Below are 23299 nucleotides of genomic sequence, written 5' to 3'. Positions count from 1 at the left end.
TTCCTTCTTCACATTTACACAACTGCTTCTTTTGTCACCATAATATTGTTAGGATTTGGAGGTCTGTTTCTCAAGATCAGTGGAATATGTGCTTTCATTAAGGGCTCTATTCAACTTTATGACTTTTATGCGCTTGAGGCATGTCTAGGAATCTTTGGGCATCTATCATGAAGATAAGGTCAAAATACATTCCTGAGTGGGTCTTAAGCACTACTACTATGATGTATAACATTTACTTGACAGTAAATGTGGCTTCTTAGAAGAAATCATGAGTAAAATATAGTATCAGATCAAAATCCGGTAACTTATTCCTCTGTCTTATGATCTGACCATGATGTCAAAGTTTACCTGTGACCGTTTATCTTTAAACTATAAAATCAAGTACCATTTCCTTTTTTGGTCATAAAAGGTTGAAAACCTTACCAATTTACATGTATTTAGTTGGTTGGTTTTGTTTTTGGAGTAACAGAGTGCCATGATATAAGGTAATTTGAATTCAAACTCTTTTTATTGTTTAATTTATCATACTAATGTGTTTTTTGTTTAAATAAAGATACAAATTTTAGGCCATATCTTTATTGATTTCCAAGATATATATATATATATATATATATATATATATATATATATATATATATATATATTGAGGTGCATAAAGGGCAGCCCTGGAGGAAATTCTGAATATTTGATTGTGGTTATTGTAGTTCTTTGAATATATCCATGCTCTTATACTAGAATCCATTCAATTCAACTGCTATAGGTCAGCCTTTAACATGATTGATCCTTTTGTCACAAATTATTTGAATTTTATTTTTTCAAAGTTTCATTCTTGGCAGGATGAAGGTGTTGAAAAGGTGTGGAGTTGCTATTGAGTTCTTAGAAATTGTGTGAAATATTTTAGTAATGGTCCCCGAAAAAATTACAATTATATCCTTGAGTCTCAGGAAAGGTTGTTTCATGAGTTGGAAATTGTTGTATTTCTTTATTTGCAGAAAATTTAACCAGATTGGTAGAGTTGCTATCGAGTTCTCGATCTTTGAGAGTGTTTATGAATCAATAACCATCACTAAAGTTAACCTTAATTTTCAAATATATATATGTGTTTTTATGATTTTTGTAAATAGGTTTGTGGGATTATTTCATAATGTTTCTTGATTTTCGGATAATAATTCCAGCTACATTATAGGTAAGTTAACCTGAATTGGCAAGGTTGGCTGATGCAACACCTATGATTATTCCTACAAGCATCTCTGCAAATTTTATGTTCTAGAATCGAAGCTTAATTAGAAGTCAAGACTGCTAATTATTTGTTCTCCACATCTGTTAACCAAGTTTATGCATCACAAATATAAGTTATGTCATTTTTCTTCATAAAAGTGTCACCATGTCCACTTTTGGGGTTTTTCCTTTCAGTTTTTGAAGACAAATCCAAAAAAAGATTTTCTTGACTTGCTATTGCTTTGTTATTACTATCATTTGTTGTAGTTTTTTGACCGGTTATTGCTTTAGTTTTACTAGAAGAAACCTTGATGCTAACTGAATTTGTAATGGATTATAATAGTTTGAAGCTTATGGTTCTATGTGTGCTCTTATTAGTAGCAAACTGGAAAGAATAAGTTTACAAGCTATCAGAGTCTTTAAAAAGAATTACAAAGAAAAACTTCATGCTTAACTCTAGGGATGGCAATTTGGCCTGACCCGGTGGGGAACCCGGTTGACCCGCCCCGATTGGGGATGGGTATTCCCCGCAAAAACGGGTCTCGGGTATGGGGCCGGGGATCCCCGCTAGACTAAAACCGGGGAAGGGGCCGGGTTTGGATATATCAATCCCCAACCCGCCACGCACCCGCTTTGATTTTATATATATATATATATATATATATATATATATATATATATATATATATATATATATTGGTAATTGATTATAAAGTAGCCCATAATTTCATTCGTCAAAGTGTTACGATCCATAGTCCATATAGAGTCCATTATTGATAAGTAATTGTCCATTCTAATTAATGTTCTAATCCTAATTTCCCAACTCCAATTTGGCTGCTATTTCACCTCGTTTCTCGTTTTCTGCCTCCGTCTCACTCTTGTCGTCGTGCAGCCCTATCAGCGACTCCCAAGTAGGTATTCTTTCTGTGTTTCTTTTGAACAATATTGATTATTATAGTGGTATTTTCTTGTGATTATTATGATTAGTATTTAATGCATGACTTTTATCAAATTCTCGTGATTATTTCGAATAATTAATCAAACCTACTAGGCTACAGTGAATATTTAGACATAAATATCATATTATTGGAAAAAAAATTGAAAAACGTCATTATCCCATATAAATTCTTGTTTACTTCTCCTATCATCATTTAATCAATCATGAATGTGGTTAACTAACTAGTTATCGAATACCTTTTTTTATATATAACGGAGAGTTATTTAGATTGTGTTTTTTTTGTTTGAATATTTATTGAATATGGGTATAGAATATATAATGACAACAGCCCATTCAAACAATTATGTTTTGTTTGATAAAGTGATGCACTAATACGAATTGCGTTTTACTTTTTTTTTTTTTTGTAGTTATAGATGGCTACTTCAGAAAATGATAAACAACCGGGCATGAATGATGAACATGAAGATGATAATGAACCGGGACCTGTAGAAAACAATACGGCTACAGAGCATCCAAATAAAAGGTTGAAATCCCCTGCTTGGAGCCATTTTATTCCCATTTATATTGATGGTGTTCGCAGATGGGCAAAGTGCAAATACTGCAAAAAACAGTTGACTGGCAGATCTAATGATGGAACAACACATTTGAAAGATCATTACAGGATATGTCTTAGGAAAAATACAAGGGACATTAGGCAACATATATTAGTTCAAGGGCAAAAAACTATTGATGGTAAAGCTTATATGAGTAAGTATTCCTTTGATGATGAAGTATCTAGAGATGAACTAGCAAAGATGATTATAATTCATGACTATCCACTCTCCATTGTTGAGCATTATGGTTTTCGAAAGTATACTGAAAGTCTTCAACCTTTATTTAAGGTGCCTTGTCGTAATACAGTCAAGGGCGATATAATGAAGGTATACGAGGATAAAAAATTCATATCTTGAAATGTTTTGAAGAGAATGATAGTAGGATTGCTCTCACGTCTGATATGTGGACTGCAAGTAACCAAAAAAAAAAAGGTTACATGGCAATCACAGCACATTATATAGATGGCAACTGGAAGTTACAAAATCAAATTATGAGGTATTTACTCTAAGTAATGTTATTATTTGTAATTTATATTGGATGAAGTTTTGAAGTGTTATATTTTGTTCAATGCAGCTTTATACATGTGCCATCTCCACACACTGCTGATGCATTATCACAAGCTATGATGGAATGTTTTTGGAGTGGAACATTGACAACAAGTTGTCAACATTAACACTTGACAATTGTTCAACAAATGATGCCATCGTCGAAAAGCTTCTAGGTGCGCTTACTACTTCATCGCTAATTTTGAAAGGGAGAATATTTCATATGCGATGTTGTGCACACATAATTAATCTTATTGTACAAGATGGATTTTCTGTGATTGCCAATGCAATTGAGAATGTTAGGAATAGTGTCTCCTTTTGGACAAGTTCTCCTAAAAGAATAAAAGATTTTAGACTTTTTGCTTGGCAAGTAGGTGTTAATTGCCAAAAGGAGTTACTTCTTGATTGCAAAACAAGGTGGAATTCCATTTATATGATGTTGAGTGTTGCTTTGGAGTATAGAGAAGTTTTTAATCGTTTGAGCAAAAAAGATAAACATTATGTTTGCTTGCCTAGTGAAGATGAATGGAATATGACATCGAATGTTTGTGAAAAATTGAAATTGTTCTATCAAGTGACTGAAAAATTTTCTGGTACCAAATATCCCACGTCAAACATTTTCTTCCCTTTGATTTGTGATATGAAACTATCATTGTTGAGTTGGAAAGTATCTCATAATAGTGTTATTAAGTCTATGGCATCAACTATGTTGATCAAATTTGAGAAGTATTGGGATGTAATACATAATGTTATGAGTGTAGCAATTGTCTTGGATCCTAGGTATAAGTTAAAGTTGATCAATTATTTCTTTCCAAAGTTATATGGGGAAGAAGCAAGAAGTGAGATTATGCAAATACGTAACATAATTACTGAGTTATTTCAAGAGTATAAAAAGAAACATGATGATAAACGTGGAGATTCTTGGAAACGACAACGTGCAACAAACGTCTCTGAGGGAGGAGGTTCTACTTTAAGCAAATCAACATGGGAGTTGGATTTCAAGAATATGCTTTCTGAGGATGATGGATTTGAAAAAATTGAGTTGGATGATTATTTAGCTGAGAAGTTATTACCAAATGAGGAAGGTTTTGATATATTAATATGGTGGAAGTGCAATGGTTCCAAGTTTCCTATATTACAGAAGATTGTTAGAGATATCTTAGCGATTCCAATTTCTACAGTTGCTTTAGAATCAGCTTTTAGCATGAGCGGGAATAAGGTGACGAAACAACGTAACCGACTCAAACCGGAAACAGTCGGGGCATTAATGTGTAGCCAAAGTTGGTTACGGAAGGAACTTCAAGGTAATGTTTTAATAAATATATCAATTGTTATATCATACATGTGCATAAAATATTAGTTTTTCTAAAAATAAGTTTTATATGTTTCAGGTAAAAAGCAAGGAGAACCAAAGGCTTTTGATCAGACGGTTGCATATGATGATGATGTTGAGTAATTTTTCAAGCAAACAAATAGAACCAAAGATTGAAATTTCTTTTGTGTAATCATATTCTCATTTTGATGGTTGTCAGACTTTATGATTGATGTAAACACAATCTAATTATGACATCTGGTTTTGATATCTTACTTAAGTTGAAGTTATTTTTCGTGTAAGTTGATTTGAACATAAAACGGGGATGAACCGGGGATGGGCCGGGGATAAGCCCAAAATTTAACGGGGAGGGGATTAAATTCCCCGCATCCGTTGGGGATGGGGATGGGGATGGGGATGATGTTACGGACTCGGGGACGGGGACAGGGATGGTAATCCCTGCCCCATTGCCATCCCTACTTAACTCCATGGGTCTTCCCCATCATCCAACATCTTTACACTTCATTTTGATTGAAAAAAAAGTTTGAATAATGTGTATGACAACTTTTTTTCCTATAGGGTGTACATGTGTTCATATTTTGCTTAAAAGAGTGTGTAAACACAGACCATCATTCAAGCGTTTGATTATTCAATAGGGGCGGTGAGTTGATTATAGAGTAAAACTAGTTCTGGTTACCACAAACATTTTCATTTTTGATCTAAGTGAAGTATATAACATATAACATGTAATAGATGTTATACGTTATCTTATTTTCATTTTTATGTACATTGTATTCTATAATTACTTGAAAATTCATTTTGAAAGCATATGTTGAGATTTATTATAATAGTGGGAATTGTATTACGGCTTTGATTGATTATTGGAAAGATGGAAAGAGCGTCAAAGCTTTTTTGAATGAATTATCTTTTTTTGTTAAACAGATTTGTGGTGGGGGTTAAAGAGATAGGGTTAATCCGATTCAATGTTATATAATATAAAAAAAAAAAATACAAAAAAGTATGTAATATAAACGTAAAAAAATCATAGTAAATGAAGTAGTTACTAAAATAGAAACTAAACATCGACATTGAATAAATTTGAAACAATAATAAAATATTAGATTTGAATTCAAAATTTTGTTCTATATTATATTTTTTTTATTAAACCGTTATGTACGTAGTATTATTGTGTTTAGAATTATCAATAAAATATAATGGTTTCCTTTCTAATATTCCTATATTTAGGAAGGTATATTTTGTAAAATTAATTTCAAAATTATTGTTCTTAAGAGACAATTTTATGTTTAATAGTGAGTAAGCTTTGTTCTTTAATCCGAATGTTGTTAAAAACAATATTGTTTCAATTTTTACCCAAAACAAAATCGTAAAATTTATTTTCAAGTCAAAATAAAAGATTTTACTTTTTTTTATCAGAAGAACAAATTATTTTTATTTTTACTTTTTCTTACTCTAACAAAACATACTTTTAATTTTAACCCATAAAACAACGATATTTCTTTTAAATACATATAACGTTGGACTTTTATTTTTTCCATAAACAACAAACTAAATTTTAGATATATTTTTAATGGTTCATGATATTTCTCCACTCATTATATTTTTCAAATATCATATATTTCCGTAAGGAAACTAATCTCCAAAAAAAATTATACATCGAAACAAATTAATGCAAGTTTTGTAATTTCTAAGCTTGACCGAAATTACATTAACTTTGATATAATTAAGAATGTAAGGCGATAACACATTTAAGTTGGACAAAACATCGACACAAGTTGGTCCTTGTGGTAGCTTAAACAGTGAGCCTCCTTGGATGAAGAATGAGCAAAAGAGATGTCGTTTTAGATACCATCGACAATTCAATGAAACCATGTTACAAGGAAATGACTCGAAGGAGAAACAATGGTATAGAGGTGGCACAAGGCAAAACGAATCATTGAATCGAAACTAATGCTTAGTCATACTTGCCAATACATTGTGTCTTCGTTTTAAGATAACATGTTTCCTAAAACAAACTAATTACTGAATTGAAACTAATCATTTTCCGCTGAAAATAAAATAAATGTCAAAAGAAACTATTTGCACCCGTCACTTGGCGTGGGGAAACGGCTAGTATATATATATATATATATATATATATATATATATATATATATATATATATATATATATATATATATATATATATATATATAAGGGCAATATATTTTTTGATTTGTACACATTTGGTTACTGAGTTTTTTTTTTCGTCCACATTTACCCCTTCAACTTGTTAAACTGTACACATCCTGTCCTTATGACCGGTTACTACAGGTTAGCCGCGAAAAATGACTTATTAGGGTAATATATTTCTCATTTTATACACATTTAGTCCTTAATATTTTTGTACACATTTAGTCCTTAATATTTATTTTTGTTTCGAAATAAGTCATTTTTTGTTTTTGTACTAATTCAATACTTATGAATGATTTATTTAGGGTTTTTCTCACTACATCTAACATGAGACTATCATTGATGACAGAGACGGTTCTCTTTGGGTGCCCGTAGTGGCACCGACAACCTCTGCTTTTTCTGTACGCAGTGTAAATTTTTCGATATTTTTCGATATTTTTTTCTTTTTTCTACTTACCGGCAACACTTACTACGGACTGACAACACCTACTACCAAATCATGCGTTCGTCCCTGATTGATGAGGTATTTGGGGTTGTTGATGCTTATGTCCATCGTGGCCTCTACTGCTTGCTTGTGTTGTGGTTTGGCTTAGGTTTTGTATTCCGAACGCCGTAACTTCTTCATACGATATCTGATTTTAATGATTTTTATATCTACGTGTTCGTTTTTTTAAGTCTACTATAACTTTCATTAAAATTACTCTCGTTAAAATATAATATGTTTTTACTTACGATTTTATAAAAAAATATTCATACATGTATTCATAAAAAACGTATGGATATAAAGATCATAATTAAAATATATATTACTTTTTAACGGGAGTAATGTAAATGAATGTTGTAGTAGACTAAAATACAAACGCATAGATATAAGGATCGTTGAAATCTGAGATAATATGAAAAAGTTATGACGTTCAAAACACATGACCTAAGCAACAAAGTAGTCGAGATCGCGATAGACATAAGCATCAAAAGCCTAAAACACCTCGTTAATGGTTATTCCATGTAAGTTGTTGTGAGAAAAACTTAAAGAAAACATTCATAAGTATTGAATGAGTACAAAAAACAAAAAAAATTAAGGACTAAATGTGTACAAAAATATTAAGGGCTAAATGTGTACAAAATGAGAAATATATTACCCTATTAAGACATTTTTACCGATTAACCTGAAATAACCGGTCATATGGACTGAGTGTGTACAGTTTAACAAGTTGAAGGGATAAATGTGAACAAAAAATAAACTCAGTGACAAAATATGTACAAATCAAAGAACTGGAGTTGACATGAGTATTTTCATGTCGAGTATTGACTCTTGACAAGAAGTTGCTTGATAATCTGTATTTTCTTTTTTTTTTCATTATAACCTAATTGTGGGCTCTCGAAAATGTGGAAGCAAACTTTATAATTTACAAGAATGTTTTAGTTTTTTTGGAATTTTTTTAACAAACAGCGTTTATTTGCCACAAGAAGTTTATAGAAATCATATTTATAAGATTGCATATTTGTTATATTGAAGCTCATTTCTTGATTCTTTGGATCAGTATACATGTTTTGGTTAACTCAGAGAGCCCTTTTTCTTATCCTCATCATCAGATGCATATTTCCTTTCTCCATTGAATCAAGTACTTTTTTGCCTCTTCTCTCCCGCCCCTCTTCTTTTTGGTTGATTAATCTTTAAGAAATTTATGTTTCTTTTATGGGAATTGTTTATGTACATTGCTTGCTTTGTTTTCTTATAGTTTCACACAATTTTTTTTCAGCATGGACAATTTTCAGAATGTATGAAGTATCTTTTCCATCTATGGATTGATAATAGTTCTTAATTGGTCGAGTAGGAACAACAACAAAGCACTCATAGTAGCTCCATACATTGTTGTTTAAAAACCTTTTTTGAAAACTAGATCAATTCTAAGTCAACTATGGATGGTGGTCTATGCAGGATGAATGAGAACTTTCTGCAAAACCAAGGATGTGGAAGTTGCCTTTGAGTGAGGACTTTATGAAGTTATTTACACATAGAGGCACATGTAAATATCTTTTATTTATTTATTTATTTATTTATTTTGCTTTTAAAAGCTAACAGATTAACATTGCACATGACAATTCTTTTTATTTTCTTCATTCTTACCATTATATTGACTAAGTCCTTCACTATGACAAAGAAATGAGTTATGAAAGCTTTGGTTTGTGATTCCATTTCAAACATGTTCACATACTCATGTGTTTTCTTCTATTACATAATATCATTTAGTTTCAATATGCTTTTATAGTAAATTTTGTTTCATTGGAGATTGTCTTATTGGTTCCTTAGAAATTGAAGTGAATATCAAAATGAAAGGTGTATTTACTTTTGTGCTACCTGTGAGTCACTTCACATGAGGGGTGATTATATGTTAAAAAATAAACATATTTGCATTTCTTTTCCATAATAATTATATGCTGACAAAAGGTTCATCTCGTGTAGTGATTGTGGACTCGTACAAGGATATTGAGTAGACGGTTGATGTATCAGACTCGACCCTTTCTTTCGTAGCATGCATTGAGCATGTTGTAGGTTTCATGATGGTCAGATTTTGATGCAGACAAATATGGTTTGTGAAGAAAATTAGAACGTCTTAATAACCGCCATTGGAAAAATACACTCTATAGTGTAGCTTATTGATCATGTTTGTGGTCATGCAACCAAAGGAGAACTGAGCAACGGGCACATGCTTGTTGGAAAACATGAAAATTTTTATAAAGTGCGTGTATCAAACAAGTCATTGGCTTTTGCAGCAACTATTGTGCCAAAGAGGTCATGTGAATATGCGGCAACACATCCACTAGTCCACAAGTTTAATTGATGTCACACTAGCAATTATTAATAAGGAGGTCATGTTAGATCTTCTTTTAATAGATGTTGATATATAGGATTACACTAAAGTTAGCCTAATAGCTTTTTTATCTAGTTTAAATGTAAAAAATAGTGATGTAACAATTGTAAGTAATTTTAATACAAAATTATTAAAAGTCAAATAAAAAGAACCTGGTTAATTATCTTGAAACTGGGATTTATATTCTAGTTTGTACGCTAAAGGGTATTGTTACACGTGTAGAAATTGGGGTTGATATGTATAAAAGGACCTGCTCTTATGAATACTATAGGTCCCGTCCCAGTTATTTGCAAATAAATAATATTTTACAAACCTTATACAACCCGTTTTTTTAATTGGAACCGGCTCTATTTTAACTATATGACCCGGTTTTATTTTGTAGAACCATGGCTTAATTAATCACCTTGTGTGGCCTGGTTTCTTGTATACTGATGTCGTCATATGTTCCGTTTTTTGCAAAAAAACAGCGTCCTTTTTATACTACTAGGAGCTGGTTTTGAAACCGGTTGTTATTTACTTTTTCACATAGGACTCAAAGGGCATAAGACCCGGTTTAAAACCGGGTTATTTAATTGAATTAACCGAGACATATGGGTCTTTTTGTAATAGTATGATTTGGAAATTTTGTTGGACTTTTTTAAGATAGAATATTAAGTTGGTTGGGTTTTTTTTGAACAGATGAAAAACAAATTGATGGTTTTTTTTTAATTAAAAATACAGCTTGATAAATGACGATGACACTCAGTTAAGTTGTAACTTGTATCGTGAGGGGTAATAAGCATCTTTTGGGATATCTGGTGAGCCTAAACACTGTTCCTTTACACAGGATGCGGCAAACGGGGTTCCTTTAGAAAACATATAACTGATCACAACCTTTTGATAATCTCCACTAGCTATCTATCTTAACCCTTCTCATTTGTCAACCCCATTAACTAACCATATTTAAGAATATGAACCCTTCTGAATAAGTCATACATTCATGTTTCTTTGTCTCCGGAAGCCTATATAAACTCTACCTCTATCATCACTTCCATTAAGACATCAGCAACATAAAAATATAAATCTTATATCACATTCAAGTAAAAGAACCTAGAATACAATGCCTGAGATCGAAGGTTCTCCAGGAACCTCCATGCATGGAGTCACCGGCCGGGAACCAGTGCTGGCCTTCTCTGTTGCCTCTCCGATGGTGCCCACTGATACCACGGCGAAATTCGATCTCCCCGTGGACTCTGAACATAAAGCAAAAGTCTTTAAGTTGTTCTCATTTGCAAACCCTCACATGAGAACCTTCCATCTCTCGTGGATCTCTTTCTTTACTACTTTTGTCTCCACCTTTGCGGCGGCCCCACTCGTTCCCATCATCCGGGACAACCTCGATCTCACCAAAGCTGACATTGGGAACGCCGGCGTCGCCTCAGTTTCCGGTAGTATCTTCTCGAGGCTGGTTATGGGTGCGGTATGTGACTTGTTGGGGCCTCGCTACGGCTGTGCTTTCCTCATAATGATGTCAGCACCCACCGTCTTCTGCATGTCTTTCGTTGCTGATGCTAGTGGCTACATAGCTGTCCGATTCATGATCGGATTTTCTTTGGCTACGTTTGTGTCGTGCCAATATTGGATGAGCACCATGTTTAACAGCAAGATCATCGGGCTGGTGAACGGGACGGCGGCTGGGTGGGGGAACATGGGTGGTGGAGCCACGCAACTCCTGATGCCGGTGTTGTTTGAGATCATCAAGAAGGCCGGGGCAACACCGTTCACGGCTTGGAGGATAGCGTTTTTCGTACCAGGGTGGCTTAACGCAATCATGGGGATATTTGTGTTGACTCTTGGTCAAGATTTGCCTGATGGTAATCTCGGTGCTCTTCAGAAGAAAGGTGATGTCGCCAAAGATAAATTCGGCAAGGTAAACCTTCATATCTAATTAATATTGCATTAACCATTAACCATTCATTTATGGTATGTTCTTTGTCTCTAATTTGTTTCTCGTTTTGTAGGTATTGTGGTATGCTGTGACAAACTATCGAACATGGATCTTCGTACTTCTCTACGGTTATTCCATGGGTGTAGAGTTGACCATTGACAATGTGATCGCAGAATACTTCTATGACAGGTTTGAGTTGTTTTTTTTTTACTCTACACAAAAGTTTAGTTATATGTGCAAATTAAAGTAAACGTTTGTTTTCCGATGAATTATCTACAGATTTGATCTACAGCTTCACCTTGCCGGAATCATTGCGGCCTGCTTCGGAATGGCAAACCTCCTAGCTCGTCCATTTGGTGGGTTCACATCGGATTACATGGCCAAACGATTTGGAATGAGAGGTCGACTCTGGAACTTATGGCTACTCCAAACAGCTGGCGGTGTTTTTTGTGTCTTCCTAGGCCTAGTAAACTCGCTACCATTAGCCATCACCTTTATGATGCTCTTCTCCATCGGTGCACAGGCAGCATGCGGAGCCACCTTCGGCATCGTTCCCTTCATTTCCCGGCGGTCAATGGGTATCATCTCTGGTATGACCGGTGCCGGAGGGAACTTTGGATCAGGACTAACCCAATTGATATTCTTTGCGTCTGCTTCAATATCGACTGCGAAAGGGTTGTCTTACATGGGTATCATGATCATCGTTTGTACACTTCCTGTAAGTTTTGTTCACTTCCCACAATGGGGAAGCATGTTTTTTCCGGCCAGTCAAGACATCGTCAAAGGTAGTGAAGAGAATTATTATGTTGCCGAATGGACGGAGGAGGAGAAGCAGAAAGGTATGCACCAAGCAAGTCTTAAGTTTGCTGAGAACAGTCGCTCGGAGCGTGGAGGGAAGGTGGCTTCGGCTCCAACACCACCCAACGCCACCCCCAATTATGTTTGATACTATTTGTTTCCTGTTATTAAACTAATACAATGATTGGTTGGTTAAACAACAATATTCTTGTATCATTGAGCATTTTATGAAAATGCTTTTATGAAGTAGTGTGGACAATTTTATGAACCGCTGTTTATAAAGAGGATATGTGAAAATGTATAGCTGCAAGGGTTTGAAGACCACCCACAGTGTGTCATATAATCAGTAATTGGTTAATTGTTTGTTTGAACATCAATGTTCAATGACTTTTAAAGGGTTTTAGAATCAGCAAATAAGTAAATCAAGTGACTTCAAATGACAGGACTTTTAACAAGACTTTTAACAAAATGTCATTAGTGTTAATGTACTTGTATCATAGCCCATTGTAATGTGTGTTGTGTACACGACCAATGTGCATGTGTTATGTATATATTAATTGTGTATGTATGATAGAGGCAAGAGAGAATTTTAAATTATATTCTATATCTTGTATCACAAGTTTTTTGGTAAAAATTTTGCCATTCCTTTCTTTCCCTCCTTAAGCGGTTAGCTATCATCTTCCCTATTCAAAACCCAAATTTTTTCCTGCTTCTTGCTCCTACCTTCTGTCATTATGTCGACTCCCACACCTCCATCACATAAAGTTTTTTTGTGTTGCTAATATCAAGACTCATGTGCCTCTTATTCTTGGCGAAAAATTAGTCACCACCAACTGTGAAGCCTATGATGCCATCGATCATATTGATGGCTTGTATGATCCTCCGACTCCTTATCTAACCGATCTTCAATGGAAAAAAGGTAGATGTTGTTATTAAAGGTTGGATTTATTCCACCCTTTCACAAAATATTTTTAACACAATACTCATCGACATGTTTGGCTCAACATTGAAACACTTTCGAGTATTCCAATACTCGAGTCCATATCGATAATATACTCAAGTAGCTAGATCTAGCTCAAATCTACTTCAACCAACTTGATTCTAAATAGTTTTCAAGTGGACCCCATGTATCTCACTACTTGTTTGACTGAGTTACACCACTATTTTGTCTCCACTAAGCTTATGGCATGATATCACTTTGGTTGGTAGGGTGTCACACTTAAGGGTAAAACAGAGAATGTATCATGATGTTCCTAACAATACTCTCTAATGTATAAGCTAGGATACAAAGATGATGTATTGTGATATATTTGGAGAGAATGCATATATAAGAGAACGTGTATGATCAAGAGTAATATAATTCACAAGGGGAAAATGACACCCGAAAAGGTGACAACATTACCTTAATGAATCATACCTGTTAGGATTCGTATTTTGTAATATTGTATTTAAGTTCATATGCAAAATATTTTTTCGAGTTTGTTGTAATGTTTTCTCTTGTAATTCTGAACATTCTTTCTATGTTCATATTTTTTGTACTTACGTTCACAGTTTATGTTAGTTTGTTTTGACAGTGGTGATGAGACTAAGTGTCCTAACTTCATTGGCCCTAATGGGCCGATAACCTCTCAACTTGGTTCTTTTGGGCCGAGAACCCATATTTGGGCCCATGTTGGGCCGAAATTAATTATGCAACACTGTTTTGGGCCATAAGACTTTTATTTGGCATTATTGGACCGTGGGCACTTTTCCTAGATCATTATGGGCCGCAAATTGCTATTGGAACTTATATTGGGCCAAAATCTCTAATGGGTCAATCCTTAGGCCGAAAACCTCCTAATGGGCCCTATTGGGCCGAAAACTCTTTCGTGTAACCTTATTAGGCCGAGCCCATTTCTTTTGGGGCGTTAGAATGCTCAAAACCTATCAGAGTTTACATATGAGTTGAAACATACTTTGGGGTGAAATAGACCCACACCACAATATATATATATATATATATATATATATATATATATATATATAAGGAAAAGTGAATATACCTTTAAGGGTATATAAGCTTAGGTACCCAAACCCACCATAATACGTCGTTTTGTTTGATATATTCATTATAATGTTCTTAAAATCCAACCTTTAACATGATTTAATTTCAAGATTTTCAAAATTTCAATATTATCTTCCTCTTACATCACATCTTTATGTCGAACACCTAATAGGCCATATATATTATAGTTAAAAATGAAAATTAAGTAAGAGGAAGATAAATGCAAATTTTATAAAAATCTTGGAAATAAATTAAGTTCGAAGTTGAATTACAAGAACATTGGACGATTACAATGTGCATATATGATACAAAACGACGTAATATGGTAAGTTTGGATACCTAAGTTTATATACCCTTAAGGGTATATTTACTTTTCCCATATATATATATATATATATATATATATATATATATATATATATATATATATATATATATATATATATATATATATATATATATAGACACACACACACAATGTATGCACACCGGGCCCACACTATAAGACTGGATTACCCTCCTGACCATGAACTTATAATTGGATTGCTCTTGAGCCCACAACTACAGATTGGATTGCCTTACCGACCCTCGACTTATGACTGGATTGCTCCCGAGTTTGTTGGCTTACAACACAAAGCAATATTGCCTTAACCCAACCACACTATCTCGACATATGCAAACCATAATCCATGACTATCAAGTAAAGGTAATCATACATATCTACCAATATAACAAAATCTAGTGCGCCGACATTGGTGCTTGTGACCCACAAGTATAGTGAGAAAACACACTTTAAAGTCTACAAGATAATCGGATTGATCAGGGATCTAATAACCGTCTCTACGGATCACCTATGCAACAAACAGAGGATAAGTCTCAACGTACAATCCATAATCCTCAAATTGACCTAAAGTAAAATCTGGTAAAAGTCAACGTTCAACGCTCAAAAGTTAAAGATCAACTCCAACCATCCTACGTGCAGCGTAGCAGGCAACTTTATGCCTAATGTAGAGCTCAAAGCAACAAATCGGGCAAAATTAGGGTTACGCCCAACGTAAGGCAGATAACCCCTAGTGTATCCACTTGATGACCAACTTAATTATTATGTCCCTAAAACAAAAGATCAACTAATGATATCTTCATATCTAACCGTATGGACATCTTAATGGATAAAGTCTTTGACTTTATACATTTGCATGGTCACAATGACCCTAAAACAAAAGATCAACTCATGATATCTTCAGATCTAACCATATGGACGTCTTAATGGATAAAGTCTTTGACATTATACATTTGCATAGTCATAATGAGCACAAAAGCTAAACTTAGGTCCTTATAGTTATATATTGTTGAAGAACTTATGCATAGATGAATGAGAGTGACCAAACTCTCATTTTTATGACTTATAAATCCTAAAAATGTTTGGAAATGATACTCAAATGGTACGGAATAACTCATACTCATATAAATTAAGGTTATGGGGACAAAAGCATGGAATACTTAAGAATAACTAGATCTAACATGAAACATCATCACGGTAGAAATTTTACACCATATGGAGATGGATAAGTGGATGCAAATTCCGAATCTACAATGATTTAAGCTCCTAAGTGGTTCCAGAATACTCTTATTCCTTCAAAAATGAACACAAAGCACTCCAAAGGCTCAAAACTCACAAATAGTGATTAGAGTGTCCAAGGAGGCCGTTTGAGGGGTGGAGTATGAGAATGGAACGGAGAGGTCCTCAAGGGGTTAGAGCCTTAAAATAGGGCTCACAACCCCACATATTAGGGTTTTGGTTATGCACCCCTACGCTCGACGTAGCCTAGCCTACACCCAACGTAGGTCACTTAATCACCGTGTCTAATCTCCCTCTTACACTCCACGTAGAGGACTATCCTACGCCTAACGTATGGTAGAATTCATTACAATTAAATTTTGAATAAAAGAAATTAATACCTCAAAATATCGAATATTACATTACCACATGATAACAACAATATACGTCGGACAAAAATCTTAAAACAAGCACATCCCGGAAAACATGTAAGGTACATATACCCGTAAATCGCAATAAACAAACGATTAAGAAGTACAAAATGAACTTACAAATTAGATATTGTTTCTGATTTTTCTAACTACTTATTTATATCGTCGTTGTCAGCGCCATCATTTAATCACCGCCTCACAGTTTCAATCTTCTTATTTGATACTTCATGCTTTCTGCATCTTTGTCCCTTCATCCACAACATCCAACACAATTAAAGCCTCCACAACTTTGAGTTTCAAGCTACATATTCAAAAGAACACCACTGGAATGACCCTTAACCTTAGTTGATCATCGCTACCGCCAAAACTCCCCAAATCTAACCTAACGATGACCACTATCCACCACCCACCATTCAATTGTATTTCAATTTGAATTCTGTGTTTTTGAAATCCTACCGAAAGCTTATATATCACACTCTCTCCAAAAGCTGTCTAACATGTTTCTCTCGATTTTGCAGATTTCATTCTACATCTGCTTGATTTCAGGTATGTAGTACCCTTCATCCACCACAACAAGCAATGCCCTTCTCTCTTATTATCTTAGAAAATCCCTAACATTTATATGTGTCTGTGTTTACAGGTCCATAATTGGACATTAGATGTGCATTCACTTTCTAAGAGGTTCGTATTAATTGGCTGTATTTATGGTTTCTTTTTCAGTTCCATATATTCTATACAAATATCTTCTTATTTTTGATCGATTGACTATATATTTTTGTCAGATTAACTTCTTATTATTGAAAAGCACTTACTTTTCAAATGATTCCTTCTTCACATTTACACAACTGCTTCTTTTGTCACCATAATATTGTTAGGATTTGGAGGTCTGTTTCTCAAGATCAGTGGAATATGTGGTTTCATTAAGGGCTCTATTCAACTTTATGACTTTTATGCGCTTGAGGCATGTCTAGGAATCTTTGGGCATCTATCATGAAGATAAGGTCAAAATACATTCCTGAGTGGGTCTTAAGCACTACTACTATGATGTATAACATTTACTTGACAGTAAATGTGGCTTCTTAGAAGAAATCATGAATAAAAGATAGTATCAGTTCAAAATCCGGTAACTTATTCCTCTGACTTATGATCTGACCATGATGTCAAAGTTTACCTGTGACCATTTATCTTTAAACTATAAAATCAAGTACCGTTTCCTTTTTTGGTTATAAAAGGTTGAAAACCTTACCATTTGACATGTATTTAGTTGGTTGGTTTTGTTTTTGGAGTAACGGAGTGCCTTGATATAAGGTAATTTGAATTCAAACACTTTTTATTGTTTAATTTATCATACTAACGTATTTTTTGTTTAAATAAAGATACAAATTTTAGGCCATATCTTTATTGATTTCCAAGATAGATATATTAAGGTGCATAAAGGGCAGCCCTAGAGGAAATTCTGAATATTTTATTGTGGTTATTGTAATTCTTAAAATATATCCATGCTCTTATACTAGAATCCATTCACTTCAACTGCTATAGGTCAGCCTTTAACATGAGTGATCCTTTTGTCACAAATTATTTGAATTTTATTTTTTCAAAGTTTCATGCTTGGCAGGATGAAGGTGTTGAAAAGGTGCGGAGTTGCTATTGAGTTCTCAGAAATTGTGTGAAATATTTTAGTAATGGTCCCACAAAAAATTACAATTATGTCCTTGAGTCTCAGGAAAGGCTGTTTCATGAGTTGGTAATTGTTGTATTTCTTGATTTACATAAAATTTAACCAAATTGGTAGAGTTGCTATCGAGTTCTCGATCTTTGAGAGTGTTTATGAATCAATAACCATCAATAAAGGTAACCTGAATTTTCAAATATATATGTGTTTTTATGATTTTTGTAAATAGATTTGTGGGATTATTTCATAATGTTTCTTGATTTTCGGATAATAATTCCAGCTACATTTTAGGTAAGTTACCCTGAATTGGCAAGGTTGGCTGATGCAACACCTGTGATTATTCCTACAAGCATCTCTACAAATTTTATGTTCTAGAATCGAAGCTTAATTAGAAGTCAAGACTGCTAATTATTTGTTCTCCACATCTCTTAACCAAGTTTATGCATCACGAATATAAGGTATGCCATTTTTCTTCATAAAAATGTCACCATGTTCACTTTTGGGGTTTTTCCTTTCGGTTTTTGAAGACAAATCCAAAAAAAGATTTTCTTGACCTACTATTGTTTTGTTTTTACTATCATTTGTTGTAGTTTTTTGACCGGTTATTGCTTTAGTTTTACTAGAAGAAACCTTAATGCTAACTGAATTTTTCATGGATTATAATAGTTTGAAGCTTATGGTTCTATGTGTGCTCTTATTAGTACAAAACTGGAAAGAACAAGTTTACAAGCTATCAGAGTCTTTAAAAAGAATTACAAAGAAAAACTTCATGCTTAACTCCATGGGCCTTCCCCTTCATCCATCATCTTTACACTTCATTTTGATTGAAAAAAAGTTAGAATAATGTATATGACAACTTTTTTTCCTACAAGGTGTACATGTGTTCATATTTTGCTTAAAAGGGTGTGTAAACACGGACCATCATTCAAGTGTTTGATTATTCAATGGGGGCGGTGAGTTGATTATAGAGTAAAACTAGTTCTGGTTACCACAAACCTTTTCATTTTTTATTTAAGTGAAGTATGTAACATATAACATGTAATCGATGTTATATGTTATCTTATTTTCATTTTTATGTACATTTTATTCTATAATTACTTGAAAAATCATTTTGAAAGCATATGTTGAGATTTATTATAATAGTGGGAATTGTGTTACGACTTTGATTGATTATTGGAAAGATGGAAAGAGCGTCAAGGTTTTTTTTTAATGAAATTATCTTTTATTTTTTTTTAACAAATTTGTGGTGGGGGTTAAAGGGGTAGAGTTAATCCGATTCAATGTTATGTAATATAAAAAAAATACAAAAAAGTATGTAATATAAACGTAAAATAGTCATAGTAAATGAAGTAGTTATTAAAATCGAAATTAAACATTGACATTGAATAAATTTGAAACAATAACAAATATTGGATTTGAATTCAAAATTTTGTTATATATTATATTTTTTTTATTAAACCGTTGTGTACGTAGTATTATTTTGTTTAGAATTATCAATAAAATATGATGGTTTCCTTTCTAATATTCTTATATTTAGGAAGGTATATTTTGTAAAATTAATTTCAAAATTATTGTTCTTAAGAGACAATTTTATGTTTAACAGTGAGTAAGCTTTGTTTTTTAATCCGAATGTTGTTAAAAACAATATTGTTTCAATTTTGACCCAAAACAAAATCGCAAAATTTATTTTCAAGTCAAAATAAAAGATTTTACTTTTTTTTATCAGAAGAACAAATTATTTTTATTTTTACTTTTTTTTACTTTAACAAAACATACTTTTAATTTTAACCCATAAAACAACGATATTTCTTTTAAACACATATAACGTTAGACTTTTATTTTTTCCATAAACAACAAACTAAATTTTAGATATATTTTTAATGGTTCATGATATTTGTCCACTCATTATATTTTTCAAATATCATATATTTTCGTAAGGAAACTAACTTCCAAAAAAATTATACATCAAAACAAATTAATACAAGTTTTGTAATTTCTAAGCTTGACTGAAATTACATTAACTTTGATATAATTAAGAATGTAAGGCGATAACACATTTAAGTTGGACAAAACATCAACACAAGTTGGTCCATGTGGTAGCTTAAACAGTGAGCGTCCTTGGATGAAGAATGAGCAAAAGAGATGTCGTTTTAGATACCATCGACAATTCAATGAAACCACGTTACAAGGAAATGACTCGAAGGAGAAATAATGGTATAGAGGTGGCACAAGGCAAAACGAATCATTGAATCGAAACTAATGCTTAGTCATACTTGCCAATACATTGTGTCTTCGTTTTAAGATGACATGTTTCCTAAAACAAACTAATTACTGAATTGAAACTAATCATTTTCCGCCGAAAATAAACTAAATGTCAAAAGAAACTATTCACACCCGTCACTTGACGCGGATAAACGGCTAGTGTATATATATATATATATATATATATATATATATATATATATATATATATATATATATATATATATATATATATAAGCTTTACATGTAACGATAAGTTTGTTTAGGATGAAAAGTGCCTTAGGCCAATATTTCACACCCCGTCATTTTATACGCCAAAAAATTGAAAAATAAAGCCCATTTTCTTACTCCCACCATTTCACACTATGAAAAGTGAAAACATGGGCATGAGATATAAACAGAGAACTGGAAACCCTACAACGGAGCACCACCACCATAGCCTTATCTTATTCCACCGTCCTCTCCGTCTGATACCTCGCATTTGCTGTAAGCTAATCGATTTTCTTCTTATCTTCAATTACTATATTGGTTTACACAGTTGGTAGTAGAACAACTATGTGGAACGATGATCTTGATTTCTACAATAATTTTAGAGGAAAAACAACCACAATTTCAAGATAAAATAAAAGCATACATTCTACAAACATACAAACACACCTTGGTAAGTAATTAAGTAATTGAGGAAAACGTTTGCAGATCTCGTTGGGGTAACGAGTGTATATGGATTTATGGGGATTAAGCTTGCAAAGTATATAGTTTAATTTCTAATTGTTTTCTTTTCTGCAATCTGAGTATATTTGTCTCGAACGTACGCTCCCTCCCTCTATTTAATTCATCATCATTCCCGGTTTTAGTTTTACTATCTTTGCAAGTTACTTCTAGTTATACATTTTCTCATTTTTTTGTTAATAATTTTCAGCTATAAACCAATGTTGAGGAATATCGAGACAAATTTGGTCAAAATGATGCACGATTGCTACATTACAATACAGTAGAACTGGAGTTGACATGGATATTTTCATGTCGAGTTTTGACTCTTGACGAGAAGCTGCTTGATAATCTGTACTTTTTTTTCATTATAACATGATTGTGCTCTCTCGAAAATGTGGAAGGAAACTTTATAATTTACAAGAATCTTTTAGTTTTTTTGGAATTTTTTTAACAAACAGTGTTTATTTGCCACAAAAAGTTTATAGAAATCATATTTATAAGTTTGCATATTTGTTATAATGAAGCTCATTTCTTGATTCTTTGGATCAGTGTACATGTTTTGGTTAACTGAGAGATCCCTTTTTCTTATCCTCATCATCATATGCATATTTCCTTTCTCCATTGAATCAGGTATGTTTTTGCCTCTTCTCTCCTGTCCCTCTTTTTTTTGGTTGATTAATCTTTAAGAAATTTTTGCTTCTTTTATGGCAATTGTTTATGTACATTGCTTTCTTTGTTTTCTTATAGTTTCACACATTTTTTTTCAGCATGGACAATTTTCAGAATGTATGAAGTATCTTTTCCATCTATGGACTGATAATAGTTCTTAATTGGTCGAGTAGGAACAACAACGAAGCACTCATAGTAGTTCCATACATTGTTGTTTAAAAACCTTTTTAAAAACTAGATCAATTCTAAGTCAACTATGGATGGTGGTCTACGCAGGATGAATGAGAACTTTCTGCAAAACCAAGGATGTGTAAGTTGCCTTTGAGTGATGACTTTATGCGGATCAACATTAAATATCTTTTATTTATTTATTTATTTTTCTTTTAAAAGCTAATAGATCAACATTGCACATGACAATTCTTTTTATTTTCTTCATTCTTACCATTATATTTACCAAGTCCTTCACTATGATAAAGAAATGAGTTATGAAAGTTGTAAGAAAAAAGATTGGTATGAAGGCTTCATATATTCATTAAGGTTACAGAGGGTATACATATATAGGGATACAACATTCACAAAAAGGAAACAATAACAACGTCATATACTATAGGAATTGAAATACAATATATGATAATTAATACCACAATCTTATCTAGTTTTAGAGTGCTCTCGTCCACACTCCCCCTCAAGATGGTGAATGAATGTCCATCATTCTCAACTTGTCCAGACAACCATTGAATACTCTTGCATGTACAGCCTTTGTTAGCATGTCGGCTAGTTGTTCCTTCGAATTCACAAATGGTAACTTAATAGTTTTCTTCTCGAGGTGGTCTTTGATAAAATAATGATCTACTTCGACATCTTTGGTCTTATCATGTTGAACCGGGTTGTTCGCAATCTTTACCGCCGCTTGATTGTCACAATACAAATTCATTGTTTTATTCACACTAAAGCCAAGATCTCTCAACACTCGTTTCACCCATAATAATTTGAACACTCCATGAACCATTCCCCTAAATTCTGCATCCGCACTTGAACGTGACACCAATTTTTTTTTACTTCTCCAAGCTAGTCACCAAATTTCCTCCCACAAACGTAAAATATCCCGATGTTGACTTACCATCGGACTTATCCCCGACCCAATCTGCATCGGTATGCCCTTCTACTTCAAGGTTTTCATTTTTTGCAAAAAATAGACCCTTGCCCGGTGATGACTTTAAATATCGAAGAATTCTATACACGACTTTCGTATGATTTTCATTAGGTGCATGCATAAATCTGCTCACTACACTAACTGCATAGGCAATATCTGGGCGAGTGTGTGATAAATATATCAGTTTTCCAACCAACTTTTGATACCTCTCCTTGTTAGTTGGTACTTGACCTGACAGAATAGTCAAATCGTGATTAACCTCAATAGGTGTATCTATTGGCTGACAATCCAACATACCGGTTTCGGCGAGAAGATCTAATACATATTTCCGTTGATTCATTATAATTCCATGTTTAGACCTTGCTACTTCAATACCCAAGAAAT

General features: G+C 33.3%; 1 protein-coding gene and 1 long non-coding RNA gene across 3 annotated transcripts; both read left to right on the top strand.

The window, feature by feature from the left end:
- Positions 1–10735: 10735 nt before the first annotated feature.
- On the top strand, positions 10736–12650 carry LOC145093330 (high-affinity nitrate transporter 2.1-like). Its single transcript, XM_079031437.1, has 3 exons — positions 10736–11599; positions 11691–11806; positions 11897–12650. Exons 1-3 carry the CDS (start codon positions 10790–10792, stop codon positions 12561–12563), a joined length of 1593 nt encoding a protein of 530 aa, XP_078887563.1. The 5' UTR covers positions 10736–10789; the 3' UTR covers positions 12564–12650.
- An 8044-nt stretch (positions 12651–20694) lies between these two features.
- Positions 20695–22151, top strand: LOC145069613 (uncharacterized). Of its 2 annotated transcripts, XR_013689577.1 has the most exons (4): positions 20698–20868; positions 21302–21444; positions 21643–21723; positions 21861–22151. It is a non-coding gene; the product is annotated as an uncharacterized LOC145069613 (long non-coding RNA). The 2 variants fall into 2 exon arrangements; XR_013689575.1 differs by having other exon boundaries at positions 20695–20868; positions 21302–21723.
- The last annotated feature ends 1148 nt before the right edge of the window (positions 22152–23299 follow it).

The sequence above is a fragment of the Lactuca serriola genome, chromosome 1, assembly GCF_051521515.1.
Source record: "Lactuca serriola cultivar US96UC23 chromosome 1, Lser_US96UC23_V15, whole genome shotgun sequence".
NCBI classification, from domain to species: domain Eukaryota; kingdom Viridiplantae; phylum Streptophyta; class Magnoliopsida; order Asterales; family Asteraceae; genus Lactuca; species Lactuca serriola.
Note: the sequence above shows the minus strand (reverse complement) of the source record. Positions and strands in the feature narration are given on the sequence as shown.